The sequence below is a fragment of the Eleutherodactylus coqui genome, chromosome 5 (genome assembly GCF_035609145.1).
Source record: "Eleutherodactylus coqui strain aEleCoq1 chromosome 5, aEleCoq1.hap1, whole genome shotgun sequence".
NCBI lineage: Eukaryota > Metazoa > Chordata > Amphibia > Anura > Eleutherodactylidae > Eleutherodactylus > Eleutherodactylus coqui.
In genome coordinates, this window is record NC_089841.1 from 108,698,046 (window position 1) to 108,720,041 (window position 21,996).

The 21,996-nt window shown below is 44.2% G+C and overlaps 1 protein-coding gene across 1 annotated transcript in view; it reads right to left on the minus strand.

Moving 5' to 3' along the window:
* The window catches only part of MCTP1 (multiple C2 and transmembrane domain containing 1), a 748,272-nt gene that overhangs the window by 376,917 nt on the left and 349,359 nt on the right, over positions 1-21,996 (minus strand). Inside the window, exons 9-10 of the mRNA XM_066603001.1 lie at positions 5,964-6,134; positions 2,221-2,351 (exon numbers count right to left, since the gene is read on the minus strand). Coding sequence (XP_066459098.1) covers positions 2,221-2,351; positions 5,964-6,134 — 302 coding nt within the window. The remainder of the gene's footprint in view (positions 1-2,220; positions 2,352-5,963; positions 6,135-21,996) is intronic.

Here is a 21,996-nt window from a genome sequence, read left to right on the forward strand (position 1 = left end):
TCCAGACTACATGTAGCAGAGATGGTAATGGCCAACGGCCAAATTAAGTAGACAGGTGGCTTGCTGCTGCCTAGTCCAAGATATTTATTGAAATGTAACAATGAAGTACAAGTGCCCTTCTATGGAGTTAAAATAACCTCTGTAAAGTTGGTTTGTTTTGAAAAAATATATGCTGCCTCTGCCTCCATCTGTCACTGCTGCGCCATACACACCTGATCCAAGGGTCTAATTTATATATTCAAAGGAGTGGCAAGTTGTGTATCCAAATAAAGCTAAATTTACTGCTTTGACAGTTTTAAAGGGGTTTTCCAGGCAAAATACTTTTGATGACCTATCCTCTGCTCCAACCCCTGCGCATAGCAGCACTGACAGCGGGCGCCTAAGGATAGTTCATCTATAGTATTTTGCCTGGAAGTTCCCCTTATTTAGTGGCGTTTAAATTCATATGTATATATATATATAGATTTGTACATTTTTAAAAACAGCAATTTGAAAAGAAGCTGGGTACAGACCTATAATAGGAGAAACCAAGCAGCGGGTGATTATAAAAATTACATCCCCGACTCCCTGTCACCTCCCCTAACAGCAACAAAACTTAGTTTACACAGAATTACGCAGATGAAAAACACTGTTTTAGGCATTGTATAGTATTAGACCCCAAATTGCATATTTGTGCACTATATAACAATTTGCTGACATTGTATAGGTGGCATTATTTGCACATTGAAAGGTATTACTGTGCGTTACTATTGTGTTGGTATTGTATGGGATTATTATTATTTCTATATAATATTATATAGTGGTGCATTGACTATACTGAGAAGGAAACAGCATTGGACTTTGCTTTATCCTTCAGCACAGTATCCCTTTTATAGGCAGCAATATACCGTATTTACGTCTATCAGATTGCAGGCAGGTAGCTAATGGTGTTTTTCTAGTGAAAAATTCAGGTGGTGAGATAAGATTCGCCTATGCCTTTCAAGCCATATATTGTCAATAGAGATGAGCGAGTATACTCACTAAGGCACATTACTCGAGCGAGTAGTGCCTTAGCAGAGTATCTCCCCGCTCGTCTCTAAAGATTCAGGGGCCGGCGGCGGGCAGGGAGCGGCGGAGGAGAGCGGGGAGGAACGGAGGGGAGATCTCTCTCTCCCTCTCTCCCCTCCGCTCCCCGCCGCAACTCACCTGTCACCCGCGCCGGCCCCTGAATCTTTAGAGACGAGCGGGGAGATACTCGGCTAAGGCACTACTCGCTCGAGTAATGTGCCTTAGCGAGTATACTCGCTCATCTCTAATAGTCAATCATATAGCTTAAAATGTTTACGTGACACATTTATCTCTATCTAAATTGGGAGAGGTGGGCAATAAATTAATTTGATCTCCAGGTTGATGAAGATTGACTCAGAACTGAACTCTGACTCAGGGAGGTGGGCCGTGTCGGCTTCTCCTCGCCCACATCATGTAGACCGAGAGCTCTCTCATCTTTTGAGAGCCGTCACACTGCACACCATTGGCAGGGAAAGGGTGAAGCAGCACTCCTCCATAACCCAGAGTTCAGCTCCAAGTCAAACTTCATGAATGAAGCAATAAAATCCCTTTAACAGCTCCATATCCTAGACTCCCCATAACTGGTCCTGGATGGGGTAGTTTCTATAGCATGCACATGGATTTCTAGGAGACCCATTTACATGACTAGGACAACAGAGATTTCTGCAACAAATCTGTTGTGCGTGAACATACCCAAAAAGACTTTTGCAGTATAGCCTGACTAAATTTCAATGTGCATCGAGACTGCAATAATTCATAATTCACTATCTACATGAACGAACATGACAAAATAAAAAATAGCATAGCCAGAAATAAAAGAAAAGACAATTAGTTGTTACTCTGTAGCATTTGATATTATATTTATATATATTGTACCCATTGAAATTTATAGTGCTACATATAGAGATAGATAGATAGATAGATAGATAGATAGATAGATAGATAGATAGATAGATAGATAGATAGATAGATAGATAGATAGATAGATGGAGAATTCTAACTTCACAATCATTTAATACCATAGAAAATAATTTTCAAAAGCTTGGAAAATATGACATCTACTGGCTAAACGATAACATTCCATGGGTCACTATGTTACATTAAAAGAAAATATAAAATTCAAGAAGACATTATAGCATGTTACTGCATTAATTCCCTTCTGAAGGTACTCACCTTCCAATAAAGTCATCTCTCTTGCCAGCATCTTTGTCCCATACTGTGATCTCAATTAAGCCTCCATGCTCCTCAAACAGATGCATGTTAAACTGCTCCCTCCACTGAGGATTCAGGGTCTTTGGTAGAGTCTAAAAGACACAGCAAACTCAATGACAGTATATTCTATATACGCAAAACAATATGTTCTAGAAGGGCTTTCCTGATTCTGATAACCTGTTTTCAAATGCACTATTGAGACTGAGTTAACAGAAGAGGGTTCTTATTTGGGACTCTTACTGTGTCATGTGTTGTAACAGATCGGCTACAGAAAAGGCCTCTCGCTTTGGAGGAGTAACACATCAGTACTGTATATTACAAGGATGGTCCATTATTTTTAAAGCTAACAGTAAAACCACAAAAGGTGGGTTGGTACCGTATTAGCCAGTAGAGCAAAGCGTGATTGTTCCAAGTAATCTTGTAGATATGAAACCTTTTAAAGGCTAGCAAAAATACATGATGTTACAACTGGCTTTCATATCTTCTATCAATCCTTCCTCAGGCTAAAATGAAACTAGTTTGGATAGGGCACATATATAATATACAAATGCAGAGAGGTCACCCCTCTTGATTGAAATACAAACGTTCATACACAGAAATTTGAGACTGTTTTGCACTCAAATTTCAAAACACCAGAGAAACTGAGCTGAGACAAAAATACTTCATCAGTTCACTGAGCTCAGGAATGTGACAGTTTTACAATGTGTCTTATCTCTCCTTCAACCTGCACATGGAAGGAGATGCCGCACGACCTATTGGCTGGCAACATTATTACAAGTCAAGTTCTGAATTTTTATGAAGTCTTAAAAAAAAAAAAAAGAATTGGGAAGAGGACATCCCTTTTGACCTCCTTCAAACCTTTCATATTCTCCCCTTATGCAAGAATCCCAGGCTGAGGTTCATTCCAAGAATGTTGCTTTAATTTTTGAGTGCAAAACAGTCTCAAATTTCTGTGTGTGAACATTTGTATTTCCATCAAGAAGGGTGTCTTCTCTGCATTTGTATATTATATATGTGCCCCATCCAAACCAGTGCCATTTTAGCCTGAGGAAGGATCGATAGAAGATCCAAAAGCTTGCTGTAACATCATGTATTTTTGCCAGCCATTAAAAGGTATCATATATACATGATTACTTGGTTTCTCTCAATGCTGACTGTTTAATGCTTCATTTCACCTCTGGTATTACTATAGGGAAAGTAAATGGTATATATCATTTTTCTACTTCAGGTCCCAGCAGCAGTATATCCAACACCTTAGAAATGTATAGGAAATAAAAGGACAGATGGATATGTTTTGTGTACTGTATATCATGAATAGTGTTGAGTAAGCCAAACCAATAAGACTCTGTTTTGGGACAAACTTCGCTAAAAGTTCGGTTTGGCACAAAGCTGAACTGAACTTTTAATATAATTATACCTGAAACAGGGTTCTACTGGTTCAGTTTGCTCAACACTAGTCCTAAACACTGTTGTATAACTCTGCCTAAGAGCCATAAAAGCCCCGTATAACACTCTGAGAGTATTATATAGGCCTTTTTCGACTCTTAGGCCAGGCTCACACAACCATATGCAAAATCCGCTGCATGATCTGCATACCGTCATGTAATGTACTTCATATGACCATGTACTCACGCAGACGGTCACTATACCATTTCTTATTTGTTTGTGTATATTTACTGCGCCGGCGCTTAACGATGACACGGATACCCGCAACCCATGCATTCTATTTTCCACAAGTGGGTTACGCAATTCCGACCTGCTAATGTGAGCAGAACTGTGAAATCCAATGCATTTGATTGATATATGTATATATTACCTTGAATCAAACGCTCGCGGAATTCACAATTCCTATTCGGTCATGTAAGAGCGGCTTTAGATAGAGTTAGGGCTTGTTCACACTAGCATTTTCATTTCTGTTTTGCAGTTCCGTCGTGGGAACAGCAAAACGAAAATAAAACATTTCCATTTTCAAGCCCATGGAAATGTATTGAAGTGGAAGGTCTTTAGTTTCAATCTGTTTCTGTATTTTCCCCATCCAGTTTTGGAAACGGAATACAGATTGATCCTTTTTTCATTGCATTGTACTCAATGGGGGGCAGATGTTACTTAAAAAAATACTTTTGTTGTGGTGATGCCTTTTCAATTAATGTGACAAGGCAGCAGTGCTAATGACTGAGCTACCTACCATGCTTGAGAATAAATACAATAAGAGCATACAACCTCAATGCAGATGTTGTCCATAGTCAGGCACAAACCTAGAACCCAATATTATAAGACAATAGTGCTGGCCACTGAGCCATCAAGCTTCTTCCTCTTCCTGCTTCTTTATTCTCTGGATTAGGATAAACTGTAGGAGAAGAGGATATCCTTCATCTCCTTCTTCTTCTCCTCCTCCTCTTTCCTCTTCACCTTCTTCTTCACTTTCTTCTTATCTTATTTTTCTTCAAACCCTGCATGGACTTTGTATGTTCTTTTTGTGTTTCTTCTTCTCCTCCTCCTCCTCCTCCTCATTCAGAGAAGAAAGAAATAGGAACAAGCATGGTGTTATTATCACTATTGCCTTGCAGTGCTGGACTTACAGGTTCAAACCTGACCAAAGGTGATGGTGTATTGGCTTTTTATGTTCTCTTTGTGTTCATTCTTCTTGTTCTTCTATTTCCTTGCCAATGGTAGAGTAAGCGTGGTGGCTCAGTTGTTAGCACTGCTGCCTTGCAGTGATGGAGTTATTTCAAATCTGACCAAGGGTGGTGGCTGTAAAGATTAACTTTTCCCAAATAATTCTTGTAGTACTGAACATTTTGTCTGTCTGCACTCATATGAATAAGACTGTGCTGGTTATTCTACTGCTGACCATAAACATTAGATTTTCCAGTTGGGAGGTAGGCGACTAGAGGTCAGTTGGTGAGTATGGGTCTCCCGATCTGGTTGGTTTCGAGGCGGGAGGTGTGTTATTGTTGGGAAGTAGGGTCTCCCGAGCCGGTGTGCGCGGTGGGAGGCAGTTACAAAATATTTCCCTGGTTGGTTTAGGCGACAGATTAGTTTTGGGGCTCCCAGGACCTCTGCCGGGGGTGTGGTTGGTTATTATAATGTATTTAATTTGTTATTTTTAATAAAATGGCTGTTGTGGCAAATTTAATTTAAAAAAAAAGGTGTGTTGGCCTTATTTTGGTAAATGGGGGAGGGAGGTCACCGCAGCAAGGGACTCCGTTATGCCCATGTTAAGATTTTTCTTTGTAGATCATGCAGATTTTGACAATGTAAATGTCATGCACATAACCTTATTTTCCTCTGCGCAACCACCATAATATGCCACCCATAGATGTCTATGGGGCCCTAGACTATTCTCATGTCTATTCAGTATCAATCCAAAAAGAGAAAAGCTGTGCCATGTTCCATTAAAAGGCATAGTACACTGCTCTTCTCCCCTACAGATACAGCATCCTATAGAGCACCATATGGCAGCAACCAGAGTACTTCTGGTTCCACAGCATGGAGACCCAGGGGCACTGTGCCTCCATACAGTCTCCATGTAAATGGCCCTGCTGTGTACATGAGGACTAGTTTATGAGGACTAATTCCTACAATCTATTAGTAGGATTATGTTGTACTAGCTATCCTAGAATAAAGTGAGCCAACCTTTTCTAATGTATTTTAAATATATTGTCCGAAAATTAACACGGCACGCAAATAAAAGTTTTTTTTACCTTGCTCTTATATTTCTGATGTCCTAGTCGAAATTTCACATAAGGGTCACTAAGTCCATTTGCATCCATGGCTTTCAGATCCTGTCCTTCTATGAGGGTGATGCTTACTATCCCTCTCCACAAGTGAGATTTCCGATGTAGGTCTGTAATTCGCAAACTTTGTGTCTGAAACTGTAGAAATGAAAAAGGCCTTATTTAAGAAAAAGTCAGAAAGTAGCAGACATAAGTTACATTTTGTTATCCAATGTACTGTAAATAAAATGTAATCACAAGGAGAATTGTGTACTGAGTCTGCATGCAGAAGGACAAAAGTGATTAAAGGGGTTGCCAGAGTTAAGAAAACCACTGTCACCAGGACCCCTATGGTGTACAATAACAAATCAGCAGTTAAAATATATATTTGTGTAGCATCAACGTATTCCGCAGCGCTTTCAAGTACATTTATTTATTACCCCCCAGCAAGCTGGGTACTCATTTTATCATTTTATCAAAAGGATGGAAGGCTGAGTCAACCTTGAGCCGGCTACCTGAACCTTGCAGGGATTGAACTTGAAACCTTCAGAGCTTAGGACTGCATTCTGCTGCCTTAGTACTCAGCACCACACAAGGCTCTCTGCTCATTTCCTATCACCAGGTACAGTCTCTGCTGTCGGCTGCAGTGACATTCGGTAAATCTGCTGTAGCAGACAATGACAGCGCTCAGCCATAATCACTGTCATTGGCTGCTGCAGCTTGTTTGTAGACAGGCTCAGCCTGCAAAATGCTGTTATAGGAAAACTGGACCAAGTGGCGGAGGACAAGTGGGGAGCGGAGAAAGGTGAGTAAATTCTATTTTTTTTATTTTAAGGTACAGGGGATACAGTGACAAGAGTTTAATTAACTCGGACAACCTCTTTAAAGAATCTTAAACCTAAGGGTATTGCTTGTTGAAAGGAACCTATCAGATCTCTGAAGGTGCCCAGACTGTGGGTAGCACAATATAGTGCCAGACATACTGATTACAGCGATCTGACACTTATACCGATGAGCTAAGTGGTTCTGCAGATCTTAATTTGGAAACATTGTAGGGCCGGACTGGAGAGGAGTCATTGAAGCTAGTGTCTATTCATATATATACACACTACCCCTACACTCCTCCTCCCTCCAGATACTGATTGGCAGGTCTGTCTATATGCACAGTAACATGAAGAGACCTATCAATCAGTATCTGGACAGAGTGTGCATATATGACTATACATGAGCTTCCTTGGACTGCTCTCCAGTCCAGCCCTGCAAAGCTTCAAAAGTAAGATCTGCAAAATCACTAAACCAATCGGTATAAGTGACAGACCGCTGAAATCAGAGTGCCTGCCACTATATCCTGCTTCCTGCAGCCTGGGCCGCTTAGGGGAAAGCGCAGCTTCCCTTTAAGGTTCTATAATATACTACATATGGCAGAGATACAATGATAAGTCTTGTTCATAGTACATAGCAAGGAATCAATGTAAATCAGGCATTTTATGGTTTGCTGCATGGTTCCTCTATGATCAAAAAGAAGCTGATACAGGCTCGTGCCAGTAGTTTACAAGCCCTTAAAGAAGACCACCTGACATGCATATTTTAGTTAAAGGGGTTGTCCCGAGGCAGCAAGTGGGTCTATACACTTCTGTATGGCCATAATAATGCACTTTGTAATATACATTGTGCATTAATTATGAGCCATACAGAAGTTATAAAAAGTTTTATACTTACCTGCTCCGTTGCTAGCGTCCTCGTCTCCATGGAGCCGACTAATTTTTGGCCTCCGATGGCCAAATTAGCCGCGCTTGCGCAGTCCGGGTCTTCAGCAGTCTTCTATGGAGCCGCTCGTGCCAGAGAGCGGCTCCGTGTAGCTCCGCCCCGTCACGTGCCGATTCCAGCCAATCAGGAGGCTGGAATCGGCAGTGGACCGCACAGAAGAGCTGCGGTCCACGAAGGTAGAAGATCCCGGCGGCCATCTTCAGCAGGTGAGTATGAAGACGCCGGACCGCCGGGATTCAGGTAAGCGCTGTGCGGGTGGTTTTTTTAACCCCTGCATCGGGGTTGTCTCGCGCCGAACGGGGGGGGGGGTTAAAAAAAAAAAAAACCCGTTTCGGCGCGGGACATCTCCTTTAATACTTGTATTTTCCCCATTAAGAAAAAAAAGCATTCTGGAACATTTTGTCTTAGAACTCTGAGTTGTGTCATTCCTCTGTTATTCCTCCTGCAAATATATGACTAACTCAAGAAAGTTTTACATATTTTCAACTCTACTTACACAGAACCAGGTTTACAGTGAGAATTACAATATGGTTGGGAGTAAAGGTTTTATATTCAGTTTTCTTATAGTACATTGCCTGTTAGGCATTTTGGCATTCTTAGAGATTAAGACCAGATTTACATTAGCGTAAACGTATTTGCATGTGTTTTGCGGCACGATTTTCTGAGCTCATCAGTGTATCTATTGTACTTTCCACAGTGCACATTTGAACCCAAAAAGAAAAAACACACAACGATACCATCAACCATTACAATTGTCCAATTGGTTTAATGAGTCCCATATGTTCTCTTTCCCTGCACAAATGTACAAGAAAATAGAGCACGCTGCATATTTTTTGTGCGACTGAAATGCACACGCCAAATACGTGCATGTGAACATTCCCATTGAGAATTCGCCGGGGCAGAGGGGTCTAATAATTGTAAATAAGCCCTTCGTAGAAAAGAGCCCTAAAATATAACTTTTATATATATTAAAAGTTATATTTTAGGGTTCTTTTCTGTAAACATAGCCATTGAAATCAATGGGTTCTATTTTCTGCGTACTGCACATGTAAATTTCTCAAATACGAGCCCAAATAAGCTCATGTGAATCTAGCCTTAAGGAGTTGGGCATCCCTTCAGATCCCATAATGGAAGATCATGGCTAAATATCACAAAAGTCTACAGAAAACAAACTAGTCTCCATAGTTTTTAATCATGCCGAATAAACTTTCACACCAATGAAAATGTAATACTCGGACAGGGCAAACCTGTTTTATCCCATCATTGAGGTTCCATAGTGGAGGACCATTCTCAATGATAGCACCATTAATAGAACAAGATTCTGGGGCCATTTTATCCAATTTTGGTTGTTTTTGTTCTCTGATACATTTATTTCTGCCTCAGATTTTACTATGTGTAATGTGCAATTATTATTAGAACGGATTCTCACTCCCTGATGCCCATCTATAACTAGCGGAAAGGACATAGCAATCGCAAGGTTTCCCTTTCCTCCTGACATACACGGATAATTAAATACTGCACACTGTAAAGTGAGTAATCTATGCATATATTAAATTGTCACATATTCTCTGTATTATACTGTGTGGATTACTGCCAAACAGCCACTCGTTCACATTTTCAGCTTGTTTTTTTTTTCAATTAAAACCCAAAGTAAAATATTTAAACTGTATTTAAATACAGCAGCATATTTGTGTATTGAATGTCTCATTCGTTCTAGGGAAATGCAGGTCTATATATATTTTATAACATTGACTGTTCCAAAATAAGTCCATAGAAAGGATAGTGTGCTCAACTTTATGGGGAATATCTATACATTCTTCAAAACATAACAAAAGGATCATAAATATTATATACAGAGGCATAGCTACAGTGAGTGTGTGGTTAGCAGTCAGATCTCGGTCCTGGTACCCACTAGGCCACCATGTTACATAAGAAAACACCATTATCGCACCACCTGAGTGGTCGGTTACACGCTTTGTATTGATGCCCAGAAGCTTTAGGCTACAGCTCTGATTATATACAGTACTGTCTTAAAGTTTTCGGCAGGTCTGGAAAAAATGCTGCCACGTTAGATTTTTCTTCAAAAATATGAAGACGCCTGATTGACTCCAAATTTATACTGCAGCAGGGCAACCCCAAACATACAGCCAATGTCATTAAGAATTATCTTCAGTGTAAAAAAGAAGAACAGGGAGTTCTGGAAGTGAAGCTATGTCCCTCAGACCACTGATCTCAACATGGAGTCTGTCTGGGATTACATGAAGAAATAGAAGGATTTCAGCAAGCCTGCATCCACAAAAGATCTGTTGTTAGTTCTCCAAGATGTTTAGAACAACCTCCCTGCAGTGCAGTGCAAGTGTATCTAGAGGAATTGATGCTGCTTTGAAGACAAAGGGTGGTCACACCAAATATTGATTTGGTTTAGATTTCTCTTTTGTTAATCCTCTTTGCATTTTGTTAATTAATGAAATAACTTTTAACACTTCTATTTTTGAAAGCATTCTTACTTTGCAGCATCTTTTAAGGCTGTCTTTGGCTGCCGGAAGGAGCCGAAAATGGCAGAGCAGGAGCACTTTGAAGTGAAAGTACAGGTACTCTAGGCTTTGACTTGCTCAAAGAAATATGCACAGCAAGAAATGTGTTGGGTCTGATAAGGTGTGGCTCATGTAATAGGGCTTCTGAGTAGAGGTCCTTCCTCCAAGGGGTTGTCCAAATGGGACAATGGCATTAATTGATAAACACTGGATAAAGCTGATACTGAAAATAATTTGGGGAGGAACAGCAGATTTAGTATGTAATCTTTTACCATCCCAAGAGCATAATGGTTTATTATTTCACACAGTCTATCTCTTTTCCTTATCTACCCATCCCATTGATGTGTCCTTCCTTGGCTACACAGATGGACACCAATCAGCAATAGCATTAAAACCACTTGCTTATGCCTCCAACATGGACTCCACAAGACTCTGAAAATGTTTTGTACTATATAGCAGCAGGACACTAGCAGTAAAGGCCCATTTGGATAAGATTATCGCTCAAAATTTGCTCAAAAGCCATCTTTTGACTGATAATCGTTGGGTGTAAATGTGCCCATGTTTCATTTTTCTGCTGAATGATAAATATCAGTTTGGCATGAAATCCATTGTTCAGCAGATAAGACGGACCACATGCTGGTAGCGCTGATAATATCTGATTACATTGTCTCAGTTGTAGGCCCCATGGCAGAACAAAGTGAATTTATTCAGAGGACAGCAGGTGGTCTGTTCTCTGAATACAGCTCCCAGTGGCTCGCAGATTACTAATTGCTACTAATAGGCATTAGTACCAAGTAGTAGTTTATGCAAAATGATCACTCAAAAGCCATCTTTTGAGCGATCATCTTTGTGTGTAAATGCACCTATAGTTGCAATTTATGAATTGCAAAATGGTGTCTCCATGGATCAGACTGGTTTTCAACCACATTTCACAGATGCCTAATTGAAGGCCAAGTCAACATCTTGAATTCTTTGTCATGTTCCTCAAACTATTCCTAAATATTTTTTGCAGTGTGGCAAAGCAAAATATCCTGCTGAAGAAGCCACTGCCATTAGGGAATATCGTTGCCATGAAGAGCAGTACTGAGTCAGCAACAATGCACAGGTGGGTGGTATGTGTTAGAGTAACATCCTCATGAATGCCAGCACCTATGCTGAACATTGCCCACAGCATACATGGTCTCTGCTGGCTTGCCTTCTTTCCCTAGTGAATCCTGGTGACATCTCTTCCCCGGTAAGTGCTGTCCACATGATGTAAGAAAAAACTTGATTCAAAATCCAGGCCCTTTTCCTTTAATTGCTCCATGTTGTAGATCTATGCCTATTTTAGGCAGTTTGGGCAATGTACAAGGCTCAATATGGATAGTCTTACTGGCCTGCAGTTACGCAGCCCGAAAAAACAGCACACTGCGATACACTGTGTGATCTGACACCCTTCTTTTATAGCCAGCAAGTTCTGCTGTTGCAGCTGTTCTGTGATATCAGACCAGACAGGCTAGCCTTCACTCCCCCTTCCCTTCATGCACATAAACAATCCATGAGTGGCCATGACCTTTTCACTGGTTGTCCTTCTAGTCATCTATCCTATGACTAATACTGCATACCTGTACCAGGTTGTGGTTGCGAATAGATATTTTTAACATGGGTAAATAAACCTTAGAATTCTAACTTTTTAAGCTGGGAGCGAGTTGGCTTTTTCTACAGCACATTTAACTCTACGTCCTGTCAAGCGCGCACATGCTCTCTCCCCTCTATGGCTGGATTTGGTTGGTGAGCTGGTTCTTTTCTGTATTTCCTGTGTGATCTGACACCTTTCTAGCATAGCCTTTAATTTTTTTCCAGCAACTTCTGTTATAGTAGCTGTTCTGTGGGATTGGATCAGGCAGGCTAGCCTTCGCTCCTCATGCACATAAATGAGCATGAGTTGCCATGACGTTTTTACTTGTTGCCCTTATTCGGACGGCTTTAGGTGATTTCTTACCAGGAACACCCTACAAGACCTGCCATTTTGGAAATGTTTTACCCTGGTCATCTATCCATAACAATTTGGCCCTTCTGCCCTTCTCAAGGCCGCTAGGGTCCTTTCCTGTTTTCCTGCAACACATCCATTTCAAGAACTGACTGGCTCCCGCCTAATTTATCCCATCGTCTAACGGGCAGGATTGTAACAAGATAATGAATGTTGTTTATTTCACTTGTCATTAGTGGTTCTAATGTTATAGCTGATGTATATCACACACTCACATGTACAAAGAATACATTACCATATATATGTATATATAATTTTTTTTTATGTTCCATGGTTTGCAAAGAGAAACCCTTTTATCTTGCAGCAGGGCATGTCACAATAACAGTGGTTAGGTATGTGTATACAATTTGGATTACAGGCATCTCCTCTCATTATACTGAATTTCTATGGCAAATCTCACTTTTTATTTCAATCCACTGCAGACAATGATATCTGAACTCTCCTTCTCTTGCCAGTTAAATATGAACACTTGCAGAAGCTCAAATTGTCTTTCACATTATAATCATTTGTCTTCTCGCTGTGTTTTGTTTGGGAAGCAGCTATAAAAAAAGTGAAATGGTCCAGAGGCAGTCCTCATTAGGAAATGTAAGTTATCTTGAAAGGTCAGTAATGCAGCTCGGTATAACTTGCACCTGGAAATGAGAGTCCTATCAGAAAAAAACTAAAGCTTTTATCAGTGAAAATGTGTTCTCTCTTTGCTAAATGTATTTCTGTAACAATACAAGTGAGAGCAGTCACCCATGTAACAATTCCTCCAATGATCAAAATTGCTTTTCAAACTTTACACTAAACCAATCAAAAGCCTACAGCATACAATACCGAACAGACACAGAAAACTTGGCTGCAAAGGTAAACCAAGGTTATGCCAGCATATTAGTTAGGGGATTGTGTGTTTTTATGAGGAGTTAATTCTGAAGTACTAAAACAAAAACTATAGTAGTAGCGGATTAAAAAAATTACAGAAAAGGTAAGCCCTAGCCGTATCTATCAACCAGGGATCTAGAGAAACTCGGGCAGGAAATTGGGGATGAAAGCTTACAGGATGGTAAGTAAATAGCAAATCTGTTTACATAGGATTGGTGGGATTGAAACTGCCAGGAGCCCCAACAAACCTGAGAATGAAGAGGCTGCAGCACTGCTTTGGCACTTTAGTTCCATCACAGTTTTTCCCTATAGAGGGGCGCTCTTAGCCATATGCTTGCTCCACTCGGAACCGTAAGGATATTTTCCACAGTGGATTTGCATACGGAAGCTACACAGCGTATTACAGTCCCAATAACACACAGGCATAATCTGACCTATTGTACAACTTTTAAATATACAACATGTCAAGTTATGCTGTGAATTGGTTACAGAATTGGGGCAGATTTTCAAAAGAGTTCAAAATCCACAGTAAAATAAATAAAAAAGTGGTAAAATAATAAGAAATATTTACCCACCTTCTTCATCTTCCCAACACTCCCCTGCAGAGCCTTGCCTGCTCCCCTGGCAATCTCTGCATCTTGGTCTTGAGTGACAATGTGTTGAATAGATACATGACTTTCCAGTGGGCACATAAGTCGAGACTTAATCACTGGAGGCCAGAAGAGGCAAACAGTGGAGCAGGCAAGTAGATTGAGAAGGTGGGTATTTTTATTTTAACTGTTCTGCAGGGGCAAATTTGCAAGCAAACCTGTTTGAAAGTGGTGCAGATCTGTCACATTTGCTGTGCGCAATCCACATGGATATTCTGCAGTAAATCCACTCCTCTGAACATATCCATTCAAGTAAATGAAACGGTGCTCAGTACCCTGTGCAGCTGGTGTCGGCTGGGCAAGGTAAAGCTTTACAAAGTCTACAGCCTGTTCCTTTTCAGAATTGATGAGGTTCTCAACAATCAAATAATCAGATAAAGATGGCATATCTAAGTGATATGCCATCACTTTCTGGGATAGGAATAACCATTTAATGGTGTAATGCAATTAATAGAAACTGTTGCAAAGGAGATTATTTCTGGGAGGTTTCTGCTTCTAATAGTTGGGAGCTATCAGCTTCTCTCCCCCTGGTTGCTTGTGAAGGCCAGAGCGAAGACAAGGTGATTTGGCACCCTAGGCAGATTAGGCAAATTGTGCTTCCCCCTTCCCCTGGCAACAACCAGAATTAACTGTAATTAAAGAGATTTAAGCACCTTTTAAAAGAAACAGATGTGGGAAGAGTTAAGGCTAGAGATGAGCGAACGTACTCGTCCGAGCTTCATGCTCGGGCGAATATTAGCGTGTTCGGGATGCTCGTTACGAGTACCACGCGATGTTCCGGTTACTTTCAGTTTCCTCTCTGAGACGTTAGCGCGCTTTTCTGGCCAATTGAAAGACAGGGAAGGCATTACAACTTCCCCCTGTGACGTTCAAGCCCTATACCACCCCCCTGCTGTGAGTGGCTGGGGAGATCAGATGTCACCCGAGTATAAAAATCGGCCCCTCCCGCGGCTCGCCTCAGATGCCTTGTGAGTTAGCTGAGGGACAGTGCTGCTGGTGCCGGAGCTGCTGTAGGGAGAGTGTTAGGAGTGAGTGTAGGCTTCAAGAACCCCAACGGTCCTTCTTAGGGCCACATTTAACCGTGTGCAGTACTGTGCAGGCTGCTGTTAGCAGTGTTGCATTTTTTTTTTTTTTCAAAATCGGCTGTGCAGAGCATTGCGCCTTGCAGTAATACTACAGGGACAGAATTGTGTAGGCAGGGCCAGAAGACATATATTATTGATTGAATATAGTCAGTGGGCCTTTTCTTTTTAAAAAAAGGGAAAAATTCTATGTGCCCTGCCTCTGTCAGTCCTCAGCGTTCTGTGTACGTGTGTGGTGGGTGGAGATAGTAAACAAATCATACGCAGCCAGCTACGTTTAACAGCAGGCTTGCGCCAATTTATTTCCTGCCTTCCTGGGAAATCAAATCACTGGTAATACACCATGCTGAGGGGTAGGGGTAGGCCTATAGGACGTGGACACGGGCGAGGACGCGGAGGCCCAAGTCAGGGTGTGGGCACAGGCCGAGCCAGTGCGGTGGCCAGGGGTAGAGGCAGGGCCAGACCGAATAATCCACCAACTGTTTCCCAAAGCGCTCCCTCGCACCATGCCACCCTGCACAGGTCAAGGTGCTCTACGGTGTGGCAGTTTTTCACAGAGACGCCTGACGACCGACGAACAGTGGTGTGCAACCTTTGTCGCGCCAAGATCAGCTGGGGAGGCACCACCAACAGCATGCGCAGGCATATGATGGCCAAGCACCCCACAAGGTGGGACGATGCCCGTTCACCGCCTCCGGTTTGCACCACTGCCTCTTCCCCTGTGCCCCAACCTACCACTGAGATCCAACCCCCCTCTGAGGACACAGGCACTACTGTCTCCTGGCCTGCACCCACACCCTCACCTCCGCTGTCCTCGGCCCCATCCAGCAATGTCTCTCAGCATAGCGTCCAGACATCGCTAGCGCCACAGTTTGAGCGCAAGCGCAAGTACGACGCCACGCACCCGCAGGCTCAAGCGTTAAACGTGCACATTGCAAAATTTATCAGCCTGGAGATGCTGTCGTATAGGCTTGTGGAAACGGAGGCTTTCAAAAGCATGATGGAGGCGGCGGCCACGCGCTACTCGGTTCCCAGTCGCCACTACTTTTCCCGATGTGCCGTCCCAGGTCTGCACGACCACGTCTCCCGCAACATTGTACGCGCCCTCACCAACGCGGTTACTGCCAAGGTCCACTTAACAGACACGTGGACAAGCACAGGCGGGCAGGGCCACTATATCTCCCTGACGGCACATTGGGTGAATTTAGTGGAGGCTGGGACAGAGTCAGAGCCTGGGACCGCTCACGTCCTACCCACCCCCCGAATTGCGTGCCCCAGCTCGGTGGTGGTATCTGCGGGGGTGTATGCTTCCTCCACTAAACCACCCTCCTCCTCCTCCTACGCAACCTCTGTCTCGCAATCAAGATGTGTCAGCAGCAGCACGTCGCCAGCAGTCGGTGTCACGCGGCGTGGCAGCACAGCGGTGGGCAAGCGTCAGCAGGCCGTGCTGAAACTACTCAGTTTAGGAGAGAAGAGGCACACGGCCCACGAACTGCTGCGGGGTCTGACAGAGCAGACCGACCGCTGGCTTGCGCCGCTGAGCCTCCAACCGGGCATGGTCGTGTGTGACAACGGCCATAAGCTGGTGGCGGCTCGGCAGCTTGGCAGCCTCACGCACGTGCCATGCCTGGCCCATGTGTTTAATTTGGTGGTTCAGCGCTTTCTGAAAAGCTACCCCCACTTGTCATACCTGCTCGGAAAGGTGCGCCGGATCTGCGCACATTTCCGCAAATCACACACGCACGCTGCCACCCTGCGGACCCTGCAACATCGGTTTAATCTGCCAGTGCACCAACTGCTCTGCGATGTGCCCACACAGTGGAACTCTACGCTCCACATGTTGGCCAGACTCTATGAGCAGCGTAGAGCTATAGTGGAATACCAACTCCAACTTGCGCGGCGCAGTGGGAGTCAGCCTCCTCAATTATTTACAGAAGAGTGGGCCTGGTTGGCAGCCATCTGCCAGGTCCTTGGAAAATTTGAGGAGTCTACCCAGGTGGTGAGCGGCGATGCTGCAATCATTAGCGTCACCATTCCTCTGCTATGCATCTTGAGAAGTTCCCTGCAAAGCATAAAGGCAGATGCTTTGCGCTCGGAAACAGAGCCGGGGGAAGACAGTATGTCACTGGATAGTCAGAGCACCCTCCTGTCTATATCTCAGCGCGGTGAGGAGGAGGAGCATGAGGAGGATGAGGAGGAGGGGGAAGAGACAGCTTGGCCCACTGCTGACGGTACCCATGCTGCTTGCCTGTCATCCTTTCAGCGTGTATGGCCTGAGGAGGAGGAGGAGGATCCTGAAAGTGATCTTCCTAGTGAAGACAGCCATGTGTTGCGTACAGGTACCCTGGCACACATGGCTGACTTCATGTTAGGATGCCTTTCTCGTGACCCTCGCGTTACACGCATTCTGGCCACTACGGATTACTGGGTGTACACACTGCTCGATCCACGGTATAAGGAGAGCCTTTGCACTCTCATTCCCGAAGAGGAAAGGGGTTCGAGAATGATGCTATACCACAGGGCGCTGGTGGACAAACTGATGGTAAACTTCCCATCCGACAGCGCTAGTGGCAGAAGGCGCAGTTCCGAGGGCCAGGTAGCAGGGGAGGCGCAGAGATCAGGCAGCATGTACAGCGCAGGCAGGGGAACATTCTCCAAGGCCTTTGCCAGCTTTATGGCTCCCCAGCAAGACTGTGTCACCGCTCCCCAGTCAAGGCTGAGTCGGCGGGAGCACTGTAAAAGGATGGTGAGGGAGTACGTAGCCGATCGCACGACCGTCCTCCGTGACTCCTCTGCCACCTACAACTACTGGGTGTCGAAGCTGGACACGTGGCCTGAACTCGCGCTGTATGCCCTGGAGGTGCTTGCTTGTCCTGCGGCTAGCGTCTTGTCAGAGATGGTGTTTAGTGCGGCTGGGGGAATCATCACAGATAAGCGTACACGCCTGTCAACCGACAATGCCGACAGGCTTACACTCATCAAGATGAACAAAGCCTGGATTTCCCCAGACTTCTCTTCTCCACCAGCGGACAGCAGCGATACGTAAGCAATACGTAGGCTGCACCCGCGGATGGAAGCATCGTTCTCTCTCACCATCCCAAACGGGGACATTTCTGCTTCATCAATCTGTGTATAATATTCCTCCTCCTCCTCCTCCTCCTGCTCCTCCTCCTGAAACCTCACATAATCACGCCGAACGGGCAATTTTTCTTAGGGCCACAAGGCTCACTCATATAATTTTTCTAAACAATTTTTATACGTTTCAATGCTCTTAAAAGCGTTGAAACTTTAACTTGAACCAATTTTTCGTTAAACTGGGCTGCCTCCAGGCCTAGTTACCACTTAAGCCACATTAACCAAAGCGATTAATGGGTTTCACCTGCCCTCTTGGTTGGCCATTCCCAATTTTTCTGATGTACATTAGTACTGTTGATACAGCAATTTTTGTGGGCCCTCGCCTACAGTGTAATCAAATGAATTTTTAGCCCACCTGCATTACAGCTGACGTTACATCCGCTGTGTTGGGCAATGCAATGGGATATATTTATGTACCGCCGGTGGCTTCCTGGCACCCACCCATGCTGTGGGTCCACAGAGAATTATAAATGCATCTGAAACCACATCTAAAGAACCCCAGTCAGACTGGGGCATGCAGTGTGGGCCGAAGCCCACCTGCATTAAGCACGACATTACTACCTCAGCTGTGTTGGGCAATGCAATGGGATATTTTTATGTACCGCCGGTGGGTTCCAGGGAGCCACCCATGCTGTCGGTCCACAGGGACTTCACAATAGGGAGTTGTACCTGCCTGTGTCTATGAATTAAAAACCGCGGTCTGACTGGGGCATGCAGACACCTTGACAGAATGAATAGTGTGTGGCACATAGGTTCCCCATTGCTATGCCCACGTGTGCAGCTCCTGATGGCGGTGGCACAGGATTATATTTCTCATTGCTTCTGTACAGCATTGTGGGCTATCGCCCCGCCCCTTTTAAAGAGGGTCGCTGCCTAGCCGTGCCAACCCTCTGCAGTGTGTGCCTGCGGTTCCTCGTCATGGCAGACGCACTTATAAATAGACATGAGGGTGGTGTGGCATGAGGGCAGCTGAAGGCTGGGCAGGGACAGTTTGGTGTGCGCTGTGGACACTGGGTCGTGCAGGGGGCTTGGGCAGCATGTAACCCAGGAGAAGTGGCAGCGGAGTGTCATGCAGGCAGTGATTTTGCTTTGTTGGAGGTAGTGTGGTGCTTAGCTAAGGTATCCATTGCTAATGAGGGCTTTTCAGAAGTAAAAGTTGTTGGGGGGGGGGCCCACTCTTGCCGGTATTCTGGCTTAATAGTAGGACCTGTGAACTTGAGATGCAGCCCAACATGTAGCCCCTCGCCTGCCCTATCCGTTGCTGTGTCGTTCCCATCACTTTCTTGAATTGCCCAGATTTTCACACATGAAAACCTTAGCGAGCATCGGCGAAATACAAAAATGCTCGGGTCGCCCATTGACTTCAATGGGGTTCGTTACTCGAAACGAACCCTCGAGCATCGCGATAATTTCGTCCCGAGTAACGAGCACCCGAGCATTTTGGTGCTCGCTCATCTCTAGTTAAGGCCCATTTAGACACAGCGATTATCGCTCAAAAGAGGACGCTAAAGCGACTTTTGAGTGGTGATCGTGTCATTTACAGCGCAAGACGATCACTTAAGATGGGCGATCACCTTGCGCTGCCAGTGGAAGATGCAGAAGACAAGCGGGGTGTCCCCACTTGTCATCTGCATCCAGCTGTTCCCCGCTCGGAGCGCCCGGCTGTTATACAGCAGATCGCTCGGAGCGGAGGATGCAAGGTAACCCTGCTTGCCTTCTACATCCAGCTGTTTTCTGCACGGAGCGCCTGGCTTTTATACAGCGGAGCGGAGGATGCAGAAGGACACAGCGGGTGTCCCTGCTTGTCTTCTGCATTCAGATGTTTTCTGCACGGTGCGCCAGACTGTTATACAGCCGAGCGCTCCGTGCCGAGTATGGAGAACAGAACTGGACCACTCCGTTCTTCATACCCAGCCTGTGATCAGGGAGCAGGATACCGCTGAAACAATTGTATCAGCTGTATCCCCTGTGAATCCCTGATATGGCGCATTGTTGTCTTTCAGCACGCTAAAAGACAACGATGAGCAATGGCATAACGAAAACTGCACGATGTAAGTGCAGTTACACGCAACGATTACCGCTCAAAACACGGCTTTTGAGCGAATTTTGAGCGATAATCGTTGTGTCTAAATGGGCCCTAAATATTTAGTCTTGTGACTCACTGTATTTTTCTTCTCTATTTGGTCCAGACCATCCTGGCAATTTCTCTCGAAGACTACAGAATTTATTGCAAAAACATCTTTGGCCAGGGGCATAGCTATAGTGAGTACAGAAGTAGAAGTTACACCTGTGCCCTAAAGCTTGATGGGCTCCTCTGTCAGATCAGACTACATAATTAATAGAGATCCCAGGCCAAATCAGACCCTATAATTCAAAAAGACCCCTTAAAGGGGTTGTCTCGCGAAAGCAAGTGGGGTTCAGCACTTCTGTATGGCCATATTAATGCACTTTGTAATATACATCGTGCATTAAATATGAGCCATACAGAAGTTATTCACTTACCCACTCCGTTGCTGGCGTCCCCGTCTCCATGGCTCCGTCTAATTTCAGCGTCTAATCGCCTGATTAGACACACTTGCGCAGAAGGGTCTTCTCCATTCTGGTCGTCCGGGCACGAGCGGCGTTCTGGCTCCGCCCCATTCTACGCGCCATTGTGTAGCTCCGCCCCGTCACGTGTGCCGATTCCAGCCAATCAGGAAGCTGGAATCGGCAATGGACCGCACAGAGCCCACGGTGCACCATGGGAGAAGACCCGCGGTGCATCATGGGTGAAGATCCCGGCGGCCATCTTGGAGAAGGAAGAAGTAGGAAGAAGTCGCAGAGCGGGGATTTGGGTAAGTAATATTTTTTTATTTTTTTTATTTTAACACATCCCTTGGGTTTGTCCTGCGCCGAACGGGGGGCCTATGCAAAAAAAAAAAAAAACCCGTTTCGGCGCGAGACAACCCCTTTAATGAAAAACTGCCCCAGACCCCTTTCATACCTCAGACCAGAAACATTTTTACTCTTCTCACTTTTTCTGTCTGGGTACCACTCACACTACTCTGTGCATGATTTGCATGACGTGACACTGATGCACAATACATCCTGATGTGAGCAGTATCGGAGCTCAGTGCAGTATCGTCACTCAGAGTACTGGAAGACCAGCTGGGAGCAAGGGGCAGTGAGCAATACAAAGTACACTCACCAATCCCAAAGACTCCTGTAAATATGAGCGCTTCTATCACTGATCGAGGAACTAATTGTAAAGAATGTTAAGTCTTACAAAAAGAAAATTAATGACAAATAAAATTGCGCCATCTTTCAACCTGTGGCAAGGTGGTGACCTAGGCAGTCAATTACCCTTGCCTAATGCCTCGACCTGACCTAGTGAAGGGAGTGCTGCTGCTATGCCTTTGTGAGCGCCACACCATATCTTGGCAACTACAGGGTAAATTCTATACTTGTAGCTGAAAAGGGTTAAAGGACAAATCCAATACATAAATCATATAATATTGACTATCATAACCATCAATTCTGATATAGTCATGATAGTCCTGTTCAAAGATCACATTAGGGAAATTTGAGATTATAGCCCACCAGTGATTTTGAGGATGAAAGGTCTGTACAGAGAACTTTAACCTTTTTAGCACTCCTCCAAGATTGTCTTATTTAGGAATATGCCAAAACCTTCCGATCAATCAAGATATCTACATATCAAAAACATTTATTTCAAGCCATCCAATGAACAAGTCCTATAAGAAAGCTGATTTATTCTTCACCACATCCTTTTTGTGCTCCGACTGCAGCTGCAGTATTTTGTATACTTCAGACTGTCATAATCACGCTACTCATCCCGCCGCACATACTTATTCGTAAAACAAAATGTTGTATATTTTAATAATGTCTTAGCTTCTACTAAGACCTGGATTATTAAGTGCATAAATAACATTATATCCCTAAACATAAACCCTCAGAAAT